The sequence below is a fragment of the Schistocerca nitens genome, chromosome 1 (assembly GCF_023898315.1).
Source record: "Schistocerca nitens isolate TAMUIC-IGC-003100 chromosome 1, iqSchNite1.1, whole genome shotgun sequence".
NCBI classification, from domain to species: domain Eukaryota; kingdom Metazoa; phylum Arthropoda; class Insecta; order Orthoptera; family Acrididae; genus Schistocerca; species Schistocerca nitens.
This window is the reverse complement of record NC_064614.1, coordinates 1,007,360,751-1,007,375,481: the sequence shown is the minus strand read 5'-3', so window position 1 is coordinate 1,007,375,481 and position 14,731 is coordinate 1,007,360,751. Positions and strand designations below refer to the sequence as shown.

The 14,731-nt window shown below is 41.0% G+C and overlaps 1 protein-coding gene across 1 annotated transcript in view; it reads left to right on the top strand.

Moving 5' to 3' along the window:
- Positions 1–14,731, top strand: part of LOC126195495 (MAP7 domain-containing protein 1-like) — a 279,241-nt gene that overhangs the window by 62,381 nt on the left and 202,129 nt on the right. The window contains exons 2-3 of the mRNA XM_049934126.1: positions 6,005–6,187; positions 6,500–6,682. Coding sequence (XP_049790083.1) covers positions 6,005–6,187; positions 6,500–6,682 — 366 coding nt within the window. The remainder of the gene's footprint in view (positions 1–6,004; positions 6,188–6,499; positions 6,683–14,731) is intronic.

Here is a 14,731-nt window from a genome sequence, read left to right as displayed (position 1 = left end):
TGGGGCGGTACTGACCTGGTTCGTCTCCATGTTGAAAACTTTTGGGGTATTGAACAATGGTATACAATAATGGACATGAACCCCCTTTTTTTTAAAATACACTTGGACACACATTTATTAAACTTGAGTAAACTTGGATGGTGACTAGTATTCTAACACTTCTATTCATAAAAAAAAAAAAAAAAAAAAAAAAAAAAAAAAAAAAAAAAAAAAAAAAAAAAAAAAAGCTCAGAAACCAAACCAGTGACAGTTCCAGTGTCAACACTTATTATAAAACTCCTCACCTCATAATTAATAGTTTTTAGAAACAAACAGTTGATCACATTTTGTTATTAAAGTCACCATCAATGTTTAGTGTGGCACAGAACAAAACCATTAACATAGTGCAGTCTGGTAAGTAGTCTATGCTCACAACAACCACAGAAGCTCACACAGATATTTCTCTAAGACATTTTGTTCACAAGGTAAGAAATAGTAATTATGCCGTATATGACAGCAGACAAACTTTTATAGCCTTTGATGTATAACTTCATCCAGTGAAGCTCAGACTTGCACCCAAACATAAATTGTTTACTTTGAAGGCTCCCACTTTACTATATGATAGAAGAAACCAACACAGATATGCAAGTGCAATGACTGCAGTATGTGGACATGATACATAGAATGGCTAGCTGCAAACTGAAGATTGTTGGGTGGATTGGGCTATTTATAGGCGTGTGTATGAATTTTTTAGGATTTTGGTAATTACATATTTGTTTATAAAACTGCAGGCTTAAAACTTTACTAAATTAGCTGAGCTGTGTCCACCAGTGACTTGATTTGCATAATAAAGTTAGTTAACAACATAAAAAAGTTTGTAGAACTATTTTGTGTGTCTACGTGGGGAATTACCAGTTTACAGGTACAAATGCTACATTTGAAATTATGATAAATCAAGCAAATTCTTAATTAGTGACTTAACTGATTAATATAGAGTGTTATTTGGTCCAGAGAAATTGGGGCAACAGAAGTATAGTGTCAAACTTGAGAATTAAACAGGTGTAATAGCATAAAAGGCAACAATAATTTTAGGTTTGTCCGAGCTTCAATACTAATTATCTAAGGGTCTCATCCAGATGTGGTTCAATGTAGGTTGAAGCAGAATATTAGCTTATTGACAAAAGACAGGACAGGCTCAAATCAGAATGGGAAAAGAAGAATTCTGCTTCTAGGAAGCAGTCACAGGAGGGGTATATGCCAGCAGCTTCAGGAGAAATTAAGTGCAGGTGACAGAAAACTTAGGTCAGCTATACAGGGAATTTGAGAAGAAAGATAAGGTAATTATATGTGGGGAAGCAGGAAACAGCCTGGCTATGAATCCAGGATATACTATTAGGAGTGACCTGGACAAAATAGGAGCAGAACCTGGGCACGCAAATGTGGTGTTTGTGGAGGTCTTTCAGTGCGATGATCAGCCTTGGGTAAACACTGCTGTAAGGGATGTTAACACTGAGCTGAACAGAATTCTCCAGACTCTAGCAGAGTCTCACATAAGTATTGTTCCAGTTGATGTTTTTGGCATGTGGAGATACACTACACGTGGACTGCACCTAAATATTAATTAGAGAGAGGTATATAATGAGCCAAATGCTAATGCCGCGCGGGCTAGCTGCGTGGTCTAGGGCACTTTGCAACGGTTCGCGCGGCTCCTCACGTTGGAGATTCAGAGTCCTCCCTAGGGCATAGGTGTGTGTGTTGTCCTTAGCGTAAGTTAGTTTAAGTTAGATTAAGTAGTGTATAAGCTTAGGGACCGATGACCTCAGCAGTTTGGTCCAATAAGACCTTACCACAAATTTCAAAATTTACAAATGCTAATGATAAAAGCAACATATTTCGTGATAAATTTATATCCTTTTTGAACACTGTTGCTGAAAGAAATTACTGAATGTAACACCAAACAGTTTTCAAAGAAACTTTGGATTACTACAGGTATAAAAGTGTTTTCAGAAAGAAAAGGAAAACTGTATGAGACAGCAAGAATTTGTGAAGACCCAGAAGTAATTTTACACTATAAAAATTATTGTAACATACTGGCAAAAGTTGTCAGAAAATCAAGAAATGCATTTGTTAGAGGTGAAATTAACAACTCGGGCAATAAAATCAAATCGGTATGGAATGTTGTTAGAAGGGAGACAGGAAAAGTAACCACAGGAGTAGGTAGTATTACTATTAAAGAGAATGAGACCATCTTAACCAACCGTACTCAAGTAGCTAATGTATTTAACAGCCATTTCTTAAGTGTAGGGAAAAAATTGGTGGGAATAGTTCAAAAGAAAAAGCCAAGCAGTACATGGAAGAGGCAGTTTGGAGAAATCTTAGTCAGATTATTTTTCACCTAACAACCTCTTGTGAAATAAGGAAAATCATTAAATCTTTGAAAAATAAATGTTCTGTTGGAGTGTATGAAATCTCTAACAAGATATTAAAACAGTGTGGAGAAGTTACAGCTGATGTTCTGAGTCACATATGTGACGCATCACTAACTCAAGATATTTTCCCAGTCTCTGTATAAAAAGGAGACACCACAGATGTCAATAATTACCAGCCAGTATCCTGCTTACAATAGTTTCAAAAATCATTGAGGAAGTAATGGACTCAAGAGTGGTTAGCCATATCAACAGTAATGGGATACTTAGTAAATCACAGTTCGGATTTCAAAAATGCTGTTCCACTGAGACAGCTGATGATACAAGCATCATTATTAATCCAGTAAAAGAAACTCCAATAGAAAATGATACAAATAATTTCTTTGGAAAAGTTATTAATTGGTTTTCTGTGAATGGGCTTGCTCTGAACTTTGAAAAAACACAGTACATCCAATTTTCTGCTGCAAGGAGTACAGTTCCTTCAATAAATATAACACGTCAACAGAAGTCAGTAGCCAGGGTAGAGCATGCTAAGTTTTTGGGCGTACGTATATATGAATATCTTAAAGTGTTTTCAGAAAGAAAAAGAAAACTATATGAGACATCAAGAATTAGTAAAGACCCAGAATTAATTGCACACTGTAAAAATTATTGTAACATACTGGCAAAAGTTGTCAGAAAATCAAGAAATGCATGTTTTGGATTCCTAAAGTGACTTTTGCAAGCATAATAATGGCCAATTTCGAGGATATAGAAATTAGTAAGCTAACATATGAGGGTGGTTGAAAAGTTCTCGTAATCACCATGAGAGGTCAGCGCTAACACAACGAGTTGTTCACATTATATTCATTGGACTGTTACTTCTAAACACGTGCAATGTCAGTGCTCTTGGAAGAGAGCTGTGGCAGTGATGTGGCTCTCTTGTTGTTTCTATGTAGTGATTTGCAAGGATGGAAAAAATTGAGATTTGAGCAGTGATTAAGTACTTCGTAAAGAAAGGTACGAAAGCAAAGGACATTCATGCCAATTTCCAGAATGCACTGGGGGCGTGGCTCCTTCGTAGTCAACTGTTGCCAAGTGGGCAAATTAATTTAAATTTGACCGGGAGAGCTTAGATGATGATCCACACAGTGGTTGGCCAAGATGTGTCACTACTCCAGAAATCATTGCAAAAGTGCACAAAATGGTCATGGAGGATCACCAATTGAAAGTGCATGAAATTGCTCACGCTTGCTAGATGTCATCTGAAAGGGTGTATCACATTTTAACTGAAGAATTAGAAGTGAAAAAATTATCTGCAAGATGGTTGCCACGAAACTTGATGCTGGATCGAAAATGAATGAGAACAATGTTTGGCCCATTTTAGGAGAAACGAACAAGATTTTTTGCACTGGTTTGTGACCACAGATGAAACTTGGTTGCACTACTATACCCCAGAGACAAAACAACAGTCAAAGCAGTGGAAACATGCTGATTCTCACCAAAGAAAGCAAAGACAATTCCTTCTGCGGGAAAGGTCATGGCATCAGTGTTCTGAGATGCTAAGGCGATTCTGTTTGTAGGTTATCTCCCCATTGGGCAAACAATTACTGGAGAATACTATGCTAACCTCCTGGACAAATTGCAACAAAAGATACGCAAAAAAAAAAGGCCAGGGTTAGCAAGGAAGAATGTAATCTTTGATCAAGATAATGCACGCCTGCACACGTGTCATCGTCACGGCAAAATTACATGGACCAAGGTATAAATTGTTGCCACACCCACCTTATTCACCTGATATGGCTCCATCAGACTTCCACCTCTTCCCAAAACTGAAAATTTTTCTTGGTGGACGAAGATTCAGTTCAAATGAAAAATTGATAGCCAGAGTTGACAACTATTTTGCAGGCCTGGAGGAAACTCATTTTTGAGAAGTGATCAAGGCACTGGAACATCATTGGACCAAGTGCATTAATCTACAAGGAGACTACATTGAGAAAAAAAAGTTTCAGTGATGTAAGTACTTTTTTTTCTACTCCGTTCTGAGAACTTTTCAAACCACCCTTGTACTTTGCATATTTTCACTCTCTGATGTCATACGGAATTATGTTTTGGGATAACTCAGCACTTAGGCAAAAAGGATTACTGCTCAAAAGAAAGTGGTTAGAATAATATGTGTGGCTCGTAGTCGCACATCTTTTAGGCAGCTTTTTAAAAGGTTAGGAATTCTTACAACAGCCTTACAGTACAGCTACTGTAATTAAATTTGTTCTCAACAACATGGGCAGTTTAAAAACAACAGTGACATTCATGATTATATTACCAGAAGAAAGAAAGACTTACGCTGTCCTCGGCTTAACCTATCTTTGACACAGAAAGGGGTAAAATATGCTGCTGTAAACTTCTCGATAAATTACCAGAAAAAATGATATGTCTGACAGACAGTAGTAGTAATTTCAAAACTAAATTGAGATCATATCTCCTTGACAACTCCTTCTGTACCATAAATGCATTCTTGAATAGCAATAAATAAATCTATAGGTGTAATATATGTATTTCATGCCAGTTAAGGGAATAGGGTAGATAATAAAAATTTCAACCTTTAATTTTTTTTTTAAAGAGAAAAAAAAGAAATACCTTGACTCATGCATTTCTTATGCACTTGACACGTTCTACATCATAACAGTTACTGTGAGATTGATCAGTGGAACACTAACTAACTAATGATCATGTCCTACAATGTTCCTGGGTATGTTACATGTTCCCACATCTCACCATATGAGGGTACATAATACACCCAGGAACATTGTCGAACATGATCATTTTGGTGGTCCAGGTGTTGTGGTGTGAGCAGGCATAATGTTGCATGAGTGTTCTGACCTCCAAATCTCACCAGTCAACATTATTGGGACACTGGTACTCCTTCCCTATGTGTGTCTTTACAGATGTACGCTTGGACCTCACTTCCCTTTTATGGATGACAATGGGGGGAACTGCATCGAATTATGCTGGTGGAGCACTCTTGGAATGAAAGAACATTCAGTGAACGAGGTGACCTGCCCATTCCCTCAACTTAAATCCCATTGAGCATATTTTGTGATATGTAGCAGAGACGTATTTTAGCATGTCCACATGCACTAACGACCATCCAGCAGTTGTCAATTGCACTTGTGGAGGAATGGAACGCCGTACCATACAAACTACATACCACTGTGTGACCAGCATGAGAGAGTATTGCAGAGCATGCATTGTTGGCCATGATGATTCTGATCACGCACCCAATGTAGAACCATGTCACTTTTTGTAAAGTCCAGGGGAACATCATAAATTGCTGTGACTTCAGTGTGATTAGAATCTTTGAATAAAACTGTAATTTCTGTTTGTCTCATTGCTGTTTTCTTTCAGTTACCTTCTGTACTATACAGTAGCAGTTCTTTCTCTGTGTGCTCCACATTTCATCAAGTTATATTACTTGGCAGTAACACATCATACAAAAATTACTTTCATTCCTAAGTTTTGCACACCAGTGTACATTTGAATCTGTCAGCTACTGATCCAGTTAATTACATATTTATATTAGAACTGCCTTTTAGTTGTTGTTAAATTTATCCTCTTTGCAGTGTGAAGATGAATGGTCAGAAATTCAGCAAAGATTTGAGAAAGAAGGTCTTGACTTTGAGAACCTTGGGCCTGAGGAGAGGCTGCTCCATGTATGGCGATGGCTTGTGGATGCAGAGAGCAACCTTCGGAGTACCAGACGACAGCTGGACAAGCTCCGTGACTTACGGAGTGAAGAGATGGAGGTAACGGTTTCATTCACCAGTTTGTTTTGATTTCAAAAAACGCTAGTCAAACCATCTGGGTGTAGGTACCATATTTAAATCATACTGTATGAATGTTTGTTATTTTGGTGTAAAGAATGTTGAAAGTACATTTTAAATTTTTCAAGTTCATTTATTGTATATGGACTATTATTTTTCCATCACTAACTGTTACATAAAGTGTCACACATTTTGCTTTTATGTGTATACCAAACTTACCTCTTTTGTAGTAGTTTTATGAAAAATAAATTAATATTTTGGTTTATAAAATTTCACTTTCAAATATTTGAACAGGAGATGGAAAACTACATTGGCCACATTAGAGATCTGGCAGAAAAACGTGCAGATCATCTGGAGAATGAAACAATAACATTGCGCTCAAAACTGGAATCGTCCCAAGAGCAAGCTGCTACTCTAGCTTCACTTTTGGAAAAAAGTGGCTTGCAGTGCATTGCAGATGACAGTTTAGGAGAACAGGTATCTTTAATGTTACTGTTACTTTCTTTTATGAAGCAAATGTCTACTGTTTATGATTTATTCAAATCTGAGTCAACCATCACCACCTTTGATTAGTGACATACAATCTTGAAACTGTTACCAAATAGTCAAATGAAATATTTGTGTCCCTACTGCAGGTTTTCCAATCCTGAAATTTTGAGATTCCGCTTCAAATTATTTGCCTCCTGATTCCCATAGTGATTAGTGCTGAAGATATCAGCCAGTTATAACAGGGCTATTCAGAAAGTAGGGAACATTTTGGCAGTAAAAAAAAAAAACTAAGTACAACGAATACTTTTTATTATATACATTTGAAAGAGCAACTGACATAGTACTATTCCACAGAGGTGCCTGAGACTTCAGCCAGTGAGTCACACCCACCTGGAGTTCCGCCTCATCATCAAAGTGCTGTGTTGCAAGCCAGTTCTTCATCTTGGGAAACAAGTGGAAGTCACTTGTTGCAAGATCGCGGCTGTAGGGTGGATGAGGGAAAATTTCCCATTTGAATGAATTAAGGGGAGGTTTACTATCTTTGGCCCGAAAAAATCATGTTCTTTGAGAATTTTTTTCTCAGGATGAGTTACAGATATCAATGTCAAATTTGGTCAAAATGTTTATTGATATTTACTCTACAAACTGGAATTTTTTTGACCAGAAATGTCGAAGAGCAAAGGCGGAAGTGCCGTTGGAACGAAACAAAATTCTGATGTAGACCTCCGCGCGCGGTATGTCACAGGTCAGCCGGGCCGTCTGAAATCAAAAAATTGAGTTGACGTTAGCAAAGTATATGAGATTCTTTAGGAATTGTACCTGGCTTAAGTTATTTGGACCATAGGAAACAAAATGGCGGCCATTTGAAAAAAAAATATGGTTTTTGTCATCAATTTTTCGAATTCTGCTATTCCAGGTCCATAAACTAGTCCTTCCTCTTCCTCATAGAGGTCGTTCTGCTCGATCTGGGCCATCTTGCGCTGCTCCAGAGCCAGTCGTATGGCCGGTGACAAGCGGTTTTTGGGCTGCTTGAATCCAGTTGGCGTCCAAATGCTTGGTGAACTGCGTCGAATAGCGTCCCAGGGTGACGTCCATCATTGTCATGGTCTTTAGAATTGCCGAATACCCTTCGTTGAAGCTGCTTACTGACAGGAAAGTCACAATCTCCACAGTTTTCGCATCAAAATGCAAATGCTTGGGGGCTAACTTCCAAACACACGTGTTCAAACTTTCTTTTGAATTTTGTGTGTGTTCCTCCCAAGAACCAGTGCAATAACTTTTCCTCTGAACGGGCCTCTTAGATCGGATGAATCACTTTTTGAACTTATTTGGAGAGTGGCTGGTCATGTTGATATTCATCCAGCGTCTGCAATGCACCACTTGCCCCAACTAGTTTCCCCAGCCGGACAATTTTGGTGTTGTGGGTGGTCATCCATTGGACACTTGTGGAAATATGTTGCCCAAATTGCCTACTTCACCTGTTCCACTGAAATGGATTGCTGTCATATTGCCAAGCTGTAGTATGTTGTAAGTTCCTTGATCAGTTTATCAGTAAGCTTCCCTTGTCCTTTTCCTCTGATGCCTTTGTTTTGTTTCTTCGCATTTCTAAGCCGCATATCATGTCCATTCTTTTCTCTACGTGTCCTATGCATTCTTTCTTCTCGATGATCACATCTGGGTACGGGTTCAAATCAACGAGGCCTTTGAAACTTTTTGTATCACCATCCCCAATATAGTACTTGTACTTCATGCCAAATAACTCTTCCGAACAACAAAACATCTCCTTCACAACGTCGACCTCCGTTTTGCCCGCACTTCCAGAATGATTTGTGCTGCATTGTTCTTCATGAGACTCATACCATTTTTCGTACTCCTCAGGATGTAGTGATGTTCTCTCATCACAACAACTCTGACAGAATGATGACTTTACTTGAAAATCTAATACTTTCTTGGAATATTTTCCGATTAGCAATGTTATTCTGAGCAATGAGGAAGCCACACTTCTTCCATGATCCATCGCCTGAGACTGATAAATGCGTTCGGTCCTGACCCGTCTGTCTGTTTAGTTCAACTTCCTCACATACTGCTCTTGTCCGAACGACCTCAAATACAGCCTTCGCAGCAATGTACAAATTTTCCAGGCAATTGTAGTACAGAGTAGTAGAGAAGCCAACTGACACATCCATGAGCTTACAAAATAAGTTCACACTGCGCATACCTTGTCCTAACAGACGCATAACGAATGTAAAGCGATGATTAATGTCATACGACTGGTTCACCATCAGAGATGATTTGACATGACGTACGGAACACTTGCATCATATAGTCAGCTTTAAACCAAGGCCTCGTTCACTGGTCCGGGTCAATTTGATGTCACTGTTGCAGGTCTTGCACTTTAATATTGTTGATAAAAAGTTGAAGACTGCCAAAAAGTCCAGCATCACGTAGGAAAAACCGGGATCAATCTCAGTGTCATTGTAGTCAGTGAATTTCAGCTTTTTCGCGGATGTGCTTACGAACATAGTCTTGTGCTCAGCTGTGTGCTGGTTCCCTTGAATTTCCTCAGCCTCTCAATCAAGCAACGGTCTCTCCCAGGTTTTTGTGGCATTTTTGTCGCACTTGTCGCTCATGTGCTTGTTTACACCCTGGGAACACAGACTAAATTGATCCAAGATGCGAATCTTATGTTGGAATCTATATCGCATTATTTACCGATGGTTGGTAAATGAAGTAGACACAAAGTGCCATCTAGCGATCGTTCGAGTCAGTTTCAGTCATGGCAAGCACATAGAATAATTTTTCGCAGCTACAAAGTCGAAATTCCCAAAAAAAAACTGGTGTGTGAAAAAAGCCAATTTCAGGCAGGTGCATTTTTTCATTCAACCACGAACAACAAACATTTCCATTCTGTATTTGGAAAAACCATTTCAGGGGTGGATTCTAAACACTTTTATGGATCCAAAAATGCAATTGAAAAAAATTGATTTTTTGTACCAAAAGATAGTAAACCTCCCCACAAGGAGTTCTTTCGTGCAGTTTGCTGTGTGTGGTCAGGCATTGTTGTGTAAAAACAAAATTTTGGACATCAGCGTTCCTCGGCGTTTGTTTGGAACTGCTCTTCTAAGGTTGTGCAAAGTTTGACAGTACCGATCAGAATTTATGGTTGCTCCACATTTGAGAAAATCAATAAGAAACACACCTTGCCTATCCCAAACCACTGTCACCATCAACTTCCTTGCTGACAAGGTTTGCAAACATTTTCTTGGTTTTTGGAAGACCTTGTGTGCCCCATCCCATGGACTGTAATTTTGTCTCGCAATTGATGTGTTTCACCCAAGTCTCATCACCGGTTATGATTCGATCCAGTAATGAATCACCATGTTTGTGGTAGGCCTCCAGAAATGTCAATGTTGCCCCCATTTGCTGTTCTTTATGGTGCTCTGTAAGCATTTTGTTCACCCATGATGCACAAAATTCGTGATAGCCTAGCTTTTGAGGACAATTTCAAACAACAAAGTCTGTGAAACTTGCGGAAAAGAAGGCAAAGGCTCCATTATTTTGAAGCAATGGTTTTCACGAATCGTTTCATCAGCTTTAGCAACAAGATCGTCACTCACAATGCTCAGGCCTCCATTCTTCTCTTCGTCATGAACGTTGGTTCAGTCATTTTTAAACCAAATGCACAATTTCTGACAGAACATTCACTCATTACATTGTTTCCGTACACTTCACACAGTTCACGATAAATTTCTATAGGTTTTAGGTTTTTTGACAACAAAAACCATATCACAGATCATACCTCACAACTGGCGGGATTTTCAATTGCAGCACACATTTCAAATTCAAATATTGAAAAACCCCATGTGCTGAGATGTTCCTGCTGTCACGGATGGATGCCGACTGAGCTGCCGAACACGCACATACCAAAATATACACGATCGGCAGATGCCTAGCGTTGTCAGATGAAATCATTCTCTACTTTCTGAATAGCCCTCGTAATTAAACTGATGACATTCAGAGTGCTGCATTGTGGGATGCACAAATTGCAGGATGCTGAAATGTTGTAGGTATGTTCATTAATTGGGGCACTCGCGGATTATGCTGAAAAAAATAATAGCCCCACTTTCTGCCACCAGATGAAAATATGGCATTGTAAGCAATCAACATGTGGTGTGGGTGCAGAAAAGGGGAGGAATGATCAAACACATGAAAACAGTGGGTCTGGCTTTTTTGTTAGCATATGGTCAGAAGTTACTACATGTGATCAATATGGTCTCCTGATGCAGCAACATGCTGCAGCTGTATCATGGCATAGTAGGCAGTTGCTCACAGCAAATCCGGTGTAATGAGAGTGATAGGTCATTGTACATCATCCTTGGATCAGGAAGAGTCTGGATACAACCCTGGTATACATGATTTTTCAGATATCCCTACAACTAGAAGTCACATAACCAATGGCCTTGCCGCAGTGGTAACACCAGTTCCCATCAGATCACCAAAGTTTAGTGCTGTTGCGCTGGGCTAGCACTTGGATGGGTGACCATCCGGTCTGCCAAATGCTGTTGGCAAGTGGCATGCACCCAGCCCTTGTGAGGCAAACTGAGGATGTACTTGATTGAGAAGTAGCAGCTCTGGTCTTTTAAACTGACATACGGCTGGGAGAGCGGTGTGCTGACCACATGCCTCTCCATATCCGCATCCAGTGATGCCTGGGGGCTGAGGATGACACGGTAGCCAGTCAGTACCACAGGGCCTTCCAAGGCCTATTCAGACGGAGTTTAGTCTTTTTAGTTTTAGAAGTCATATAGATTTAGTTCAAGGGAATCTGGAAAGCCACATATCATGAAATTACCTGGAGATAATGCAGTCATTACTGAAGATTTATTGAAGCAAGTTTTTCACCTGGCAAGTGACATGTAGTGTTTCCCCATCTTGCATGAAAATAGTGGTATGGACACAGTTGCATTCTTCCGAAGCTGGAATCATATGTTGCACAAAGAAGTTCTTATAATGTGCAGATGCGTCTGTATATTTAACAGGGCCGTGATTTGTCATCTCCTCAAAGAAAAACAGACTGAGAATGAAGGGATTTGTGAAACCATGCCACAGTCACTTAGGCTGAGTGCAATGGATGTCCCTGCATAACATGGAGCAGATTAGAACCCCATACATGACAGTGCTGTGAATTCATGGCACCATGCAGAGTTAAATGTGCCACATAAGTTCAAAGAATATTTTCCAGCCACATATCATCCATTTCATTGTGTGCCAAGAAATGAAAGATGAAGTCATGGCATTGTAGCCTATTTTGGGGCTTCATTTCATGCACATTCTGAAGGGATACCAGTGTAAAGAACACTGCAAAATCTTTTGAACTGTTGACCAGAGGAGATAAGAGTTCCCATGATTCAGCTTGAGTACTGGCTGCAGAATTTGAGGCATGTGCTGCACAGTCAGTTATAACTACAGCAGCTTCAATAACAACTGCATGGGAATGAGGTGCATCCCTCTCTCTGTTGCATCACCTAATTTACCTGTTTCTTTAAATTTCTTGTCATATTTTTTAGCTCTTTAGTTGACATGGGGCCTCTTCTCAGCTGTTTCCATCAGAGATATTCTCTCAGTGCAGTACTGCCATTCAGGTAAAACAACTTTACCAACAGTGCACAGTCTTTCTTCTCAACATCCATTCCATTTCATTTGGAGAACTTCAACCTTCTTAACCCTTTACACCAACAGTCACTACACATAAGAAATCAACATGCATCACCGAGCGACAAACAACGTGCTGGGGTCAAATCAGGAAACAGTTCATATTCTGACTGCTTACAGCACCATACTTTCATCTGGCAGCAGAAAGCGGAACTATTTTTTTCCATGTAACTCTTCAGGCTTTCCCGGCGATCTAATGATATCTTGGGTTGTCGGGTGTTCTGCCGGATATCAGCGTCGTACTTGCACGATATTTCGGTCACGTGGCTCGTAACCTTCATCAGGTGCGACCTGAGACTGCTCCTCGAGTGGACCTGGTCCAGTATTTATGCCTATGGCCTTCCCCCTCCACCAACGGCTGCAGGCGCTTCCTCTGTGGTCCGCGCCCATTCCCTCCGACCTGCTGGAGCGTTGCTGCTCCGTTTTCCGTCCGCTGTGGTTCTAGGTGTTCCCTCTGCGGTCCGCGCCCACCAACCCTGCTCCTGGGGGTTTCATCTACGGTCTGGGCTACCAAGCGTTCCCCCTGCGGTCCGCACCCGCTCACCACGACCTGTTGGAGCGTTGCCGCTCCGTTTTTCATCCACTGCGGCTCTGGATGTTCCCTCTGCGGTCCGCGCCCACCAGTCCCACTTCTGGGTGTTCCATCTTCGGTCTGGTGCTCCTGGCAGTCCGTCAGGGGCTCGTTTTCCATCTCCACGTCTCTGGTTCTTCTGTTTGTGCAGTGTTGCAGCTGGCCCCGTTGCTCCTTTAACAATTCCAGAGCCGGATCCCACGCTCTGCTTAGCTGGTACCCTGTGTCACGGTTCATAAGATCGTCAGCCATTTTAATTTCTATCGATTCTCTTATAACACTGTCCCAAAATCTGGGTGTTTGTGCTAGAATCCTGGTATCCTCATACTTCAAGGCATGATCTAATTCTAGACAGTGTTCAGCAATGGCTGACTTAGTCACCTGTCTTAATCTAGTGTGCCTCTGATGTTCTTTGCACCTGATCTCCACAGTTCTTGTCGTCTGGCCAATGTAGGACCTGCCACATTGACAAGGTATATTGTAAATCCCTGGTTTTCGTAACCCCAGGTCGTCTTTGACACTCCCCAGCAGTCCCCCAATCTTGTTGGATGGACAGAAAACACACTTGATATCGTGTTTACGGAGGATCCTACTGATTCTGTCAGAAATAGAGCCAGCATAGGGCAGATATGCCACCTTCTTTGTTTCATCTTGGTCTTCTTCAGGAACCTGTGGTATGGTGGCTGGTTGGAGTGCCCTCTCAATTTGTCTGTCCGTGTATCCATTCTTGGAGAAAACTGCTTTGAGACGTTCTATCTCTATAGGTAGATTCTCTTGGTCTGACAGGGCATGTGCTCTGTGGACCAAAGTCTTCAGAACCCCATTCTTCTGTGCAGGGTGGTGACAGCTGCTGGCCTGCAGATATAAATCAGTGTGTGTTGGTTTTCGGTACACACTGTGGCCAATTGATCCATCTGCTTTCCTCTGGACTAGTACATAGAGAAATGGCAGCTGACCGTTCTTCTCCAGTTCCATGGTGAACTTGATATTAGGGTGGCATGAGTTAAGATGTTCAAGAAACTCATTGAGCCTGTCCATCCCATGTGGCCAGATCACGAAAGTGTCATCCACATACCTAAAGAAGCATGTGGGTTTAAATGTGGCTGTCTCCAATGCCCTCTCCTCAAAACTCTCCATAAACATGTTGGCAACCACAGGGGACAGTGGGCTGCCCATAGCTACACCTTCAGTTTGCTCGTAATATTGGTTTCTGTCCAGGAAATACGTGGATGTCAGTGTATGACTGAACAGGTCCAACAGAGCACCGTCAAATTTCTCTGCAATCAGTTCTAGTGAGTCCTTCAGTGGGACCCTGGTGAACAGCAATACCACATCAAAACTGACCATGATGTCCGAACTGGAGAAGAATGGCCAGCTGCCATTTCTGGATGTACTAGTCCAGAGGAAAGCAGATGGATCAATTGGCCACAGTGTGTACCGAAAACCAACACACACTGATTTATATCTGCAGGCCAGCAGCTGTCACCACCCTGCACAGAAGAATGGGGTTCTGAAGACTTTGGTCCACAGAGCACATGCCCTGTCAGACCAAGAGAATCTACCTATAGAGATAGAACGTCTCAAAGCAGTTTTCTCCAAGAATGGATACACGGACAGACAAATTGAGAGGGCACTCCAACCAGCCACCATACCACAGGTTCCTGAAGAAGACCAAGATGAAACAAAGAAGGTGGCATATCTGCCCTATGCTGGCTCTATTTCTGACAGAATCAGTAGGATCCTCCGTAAACACG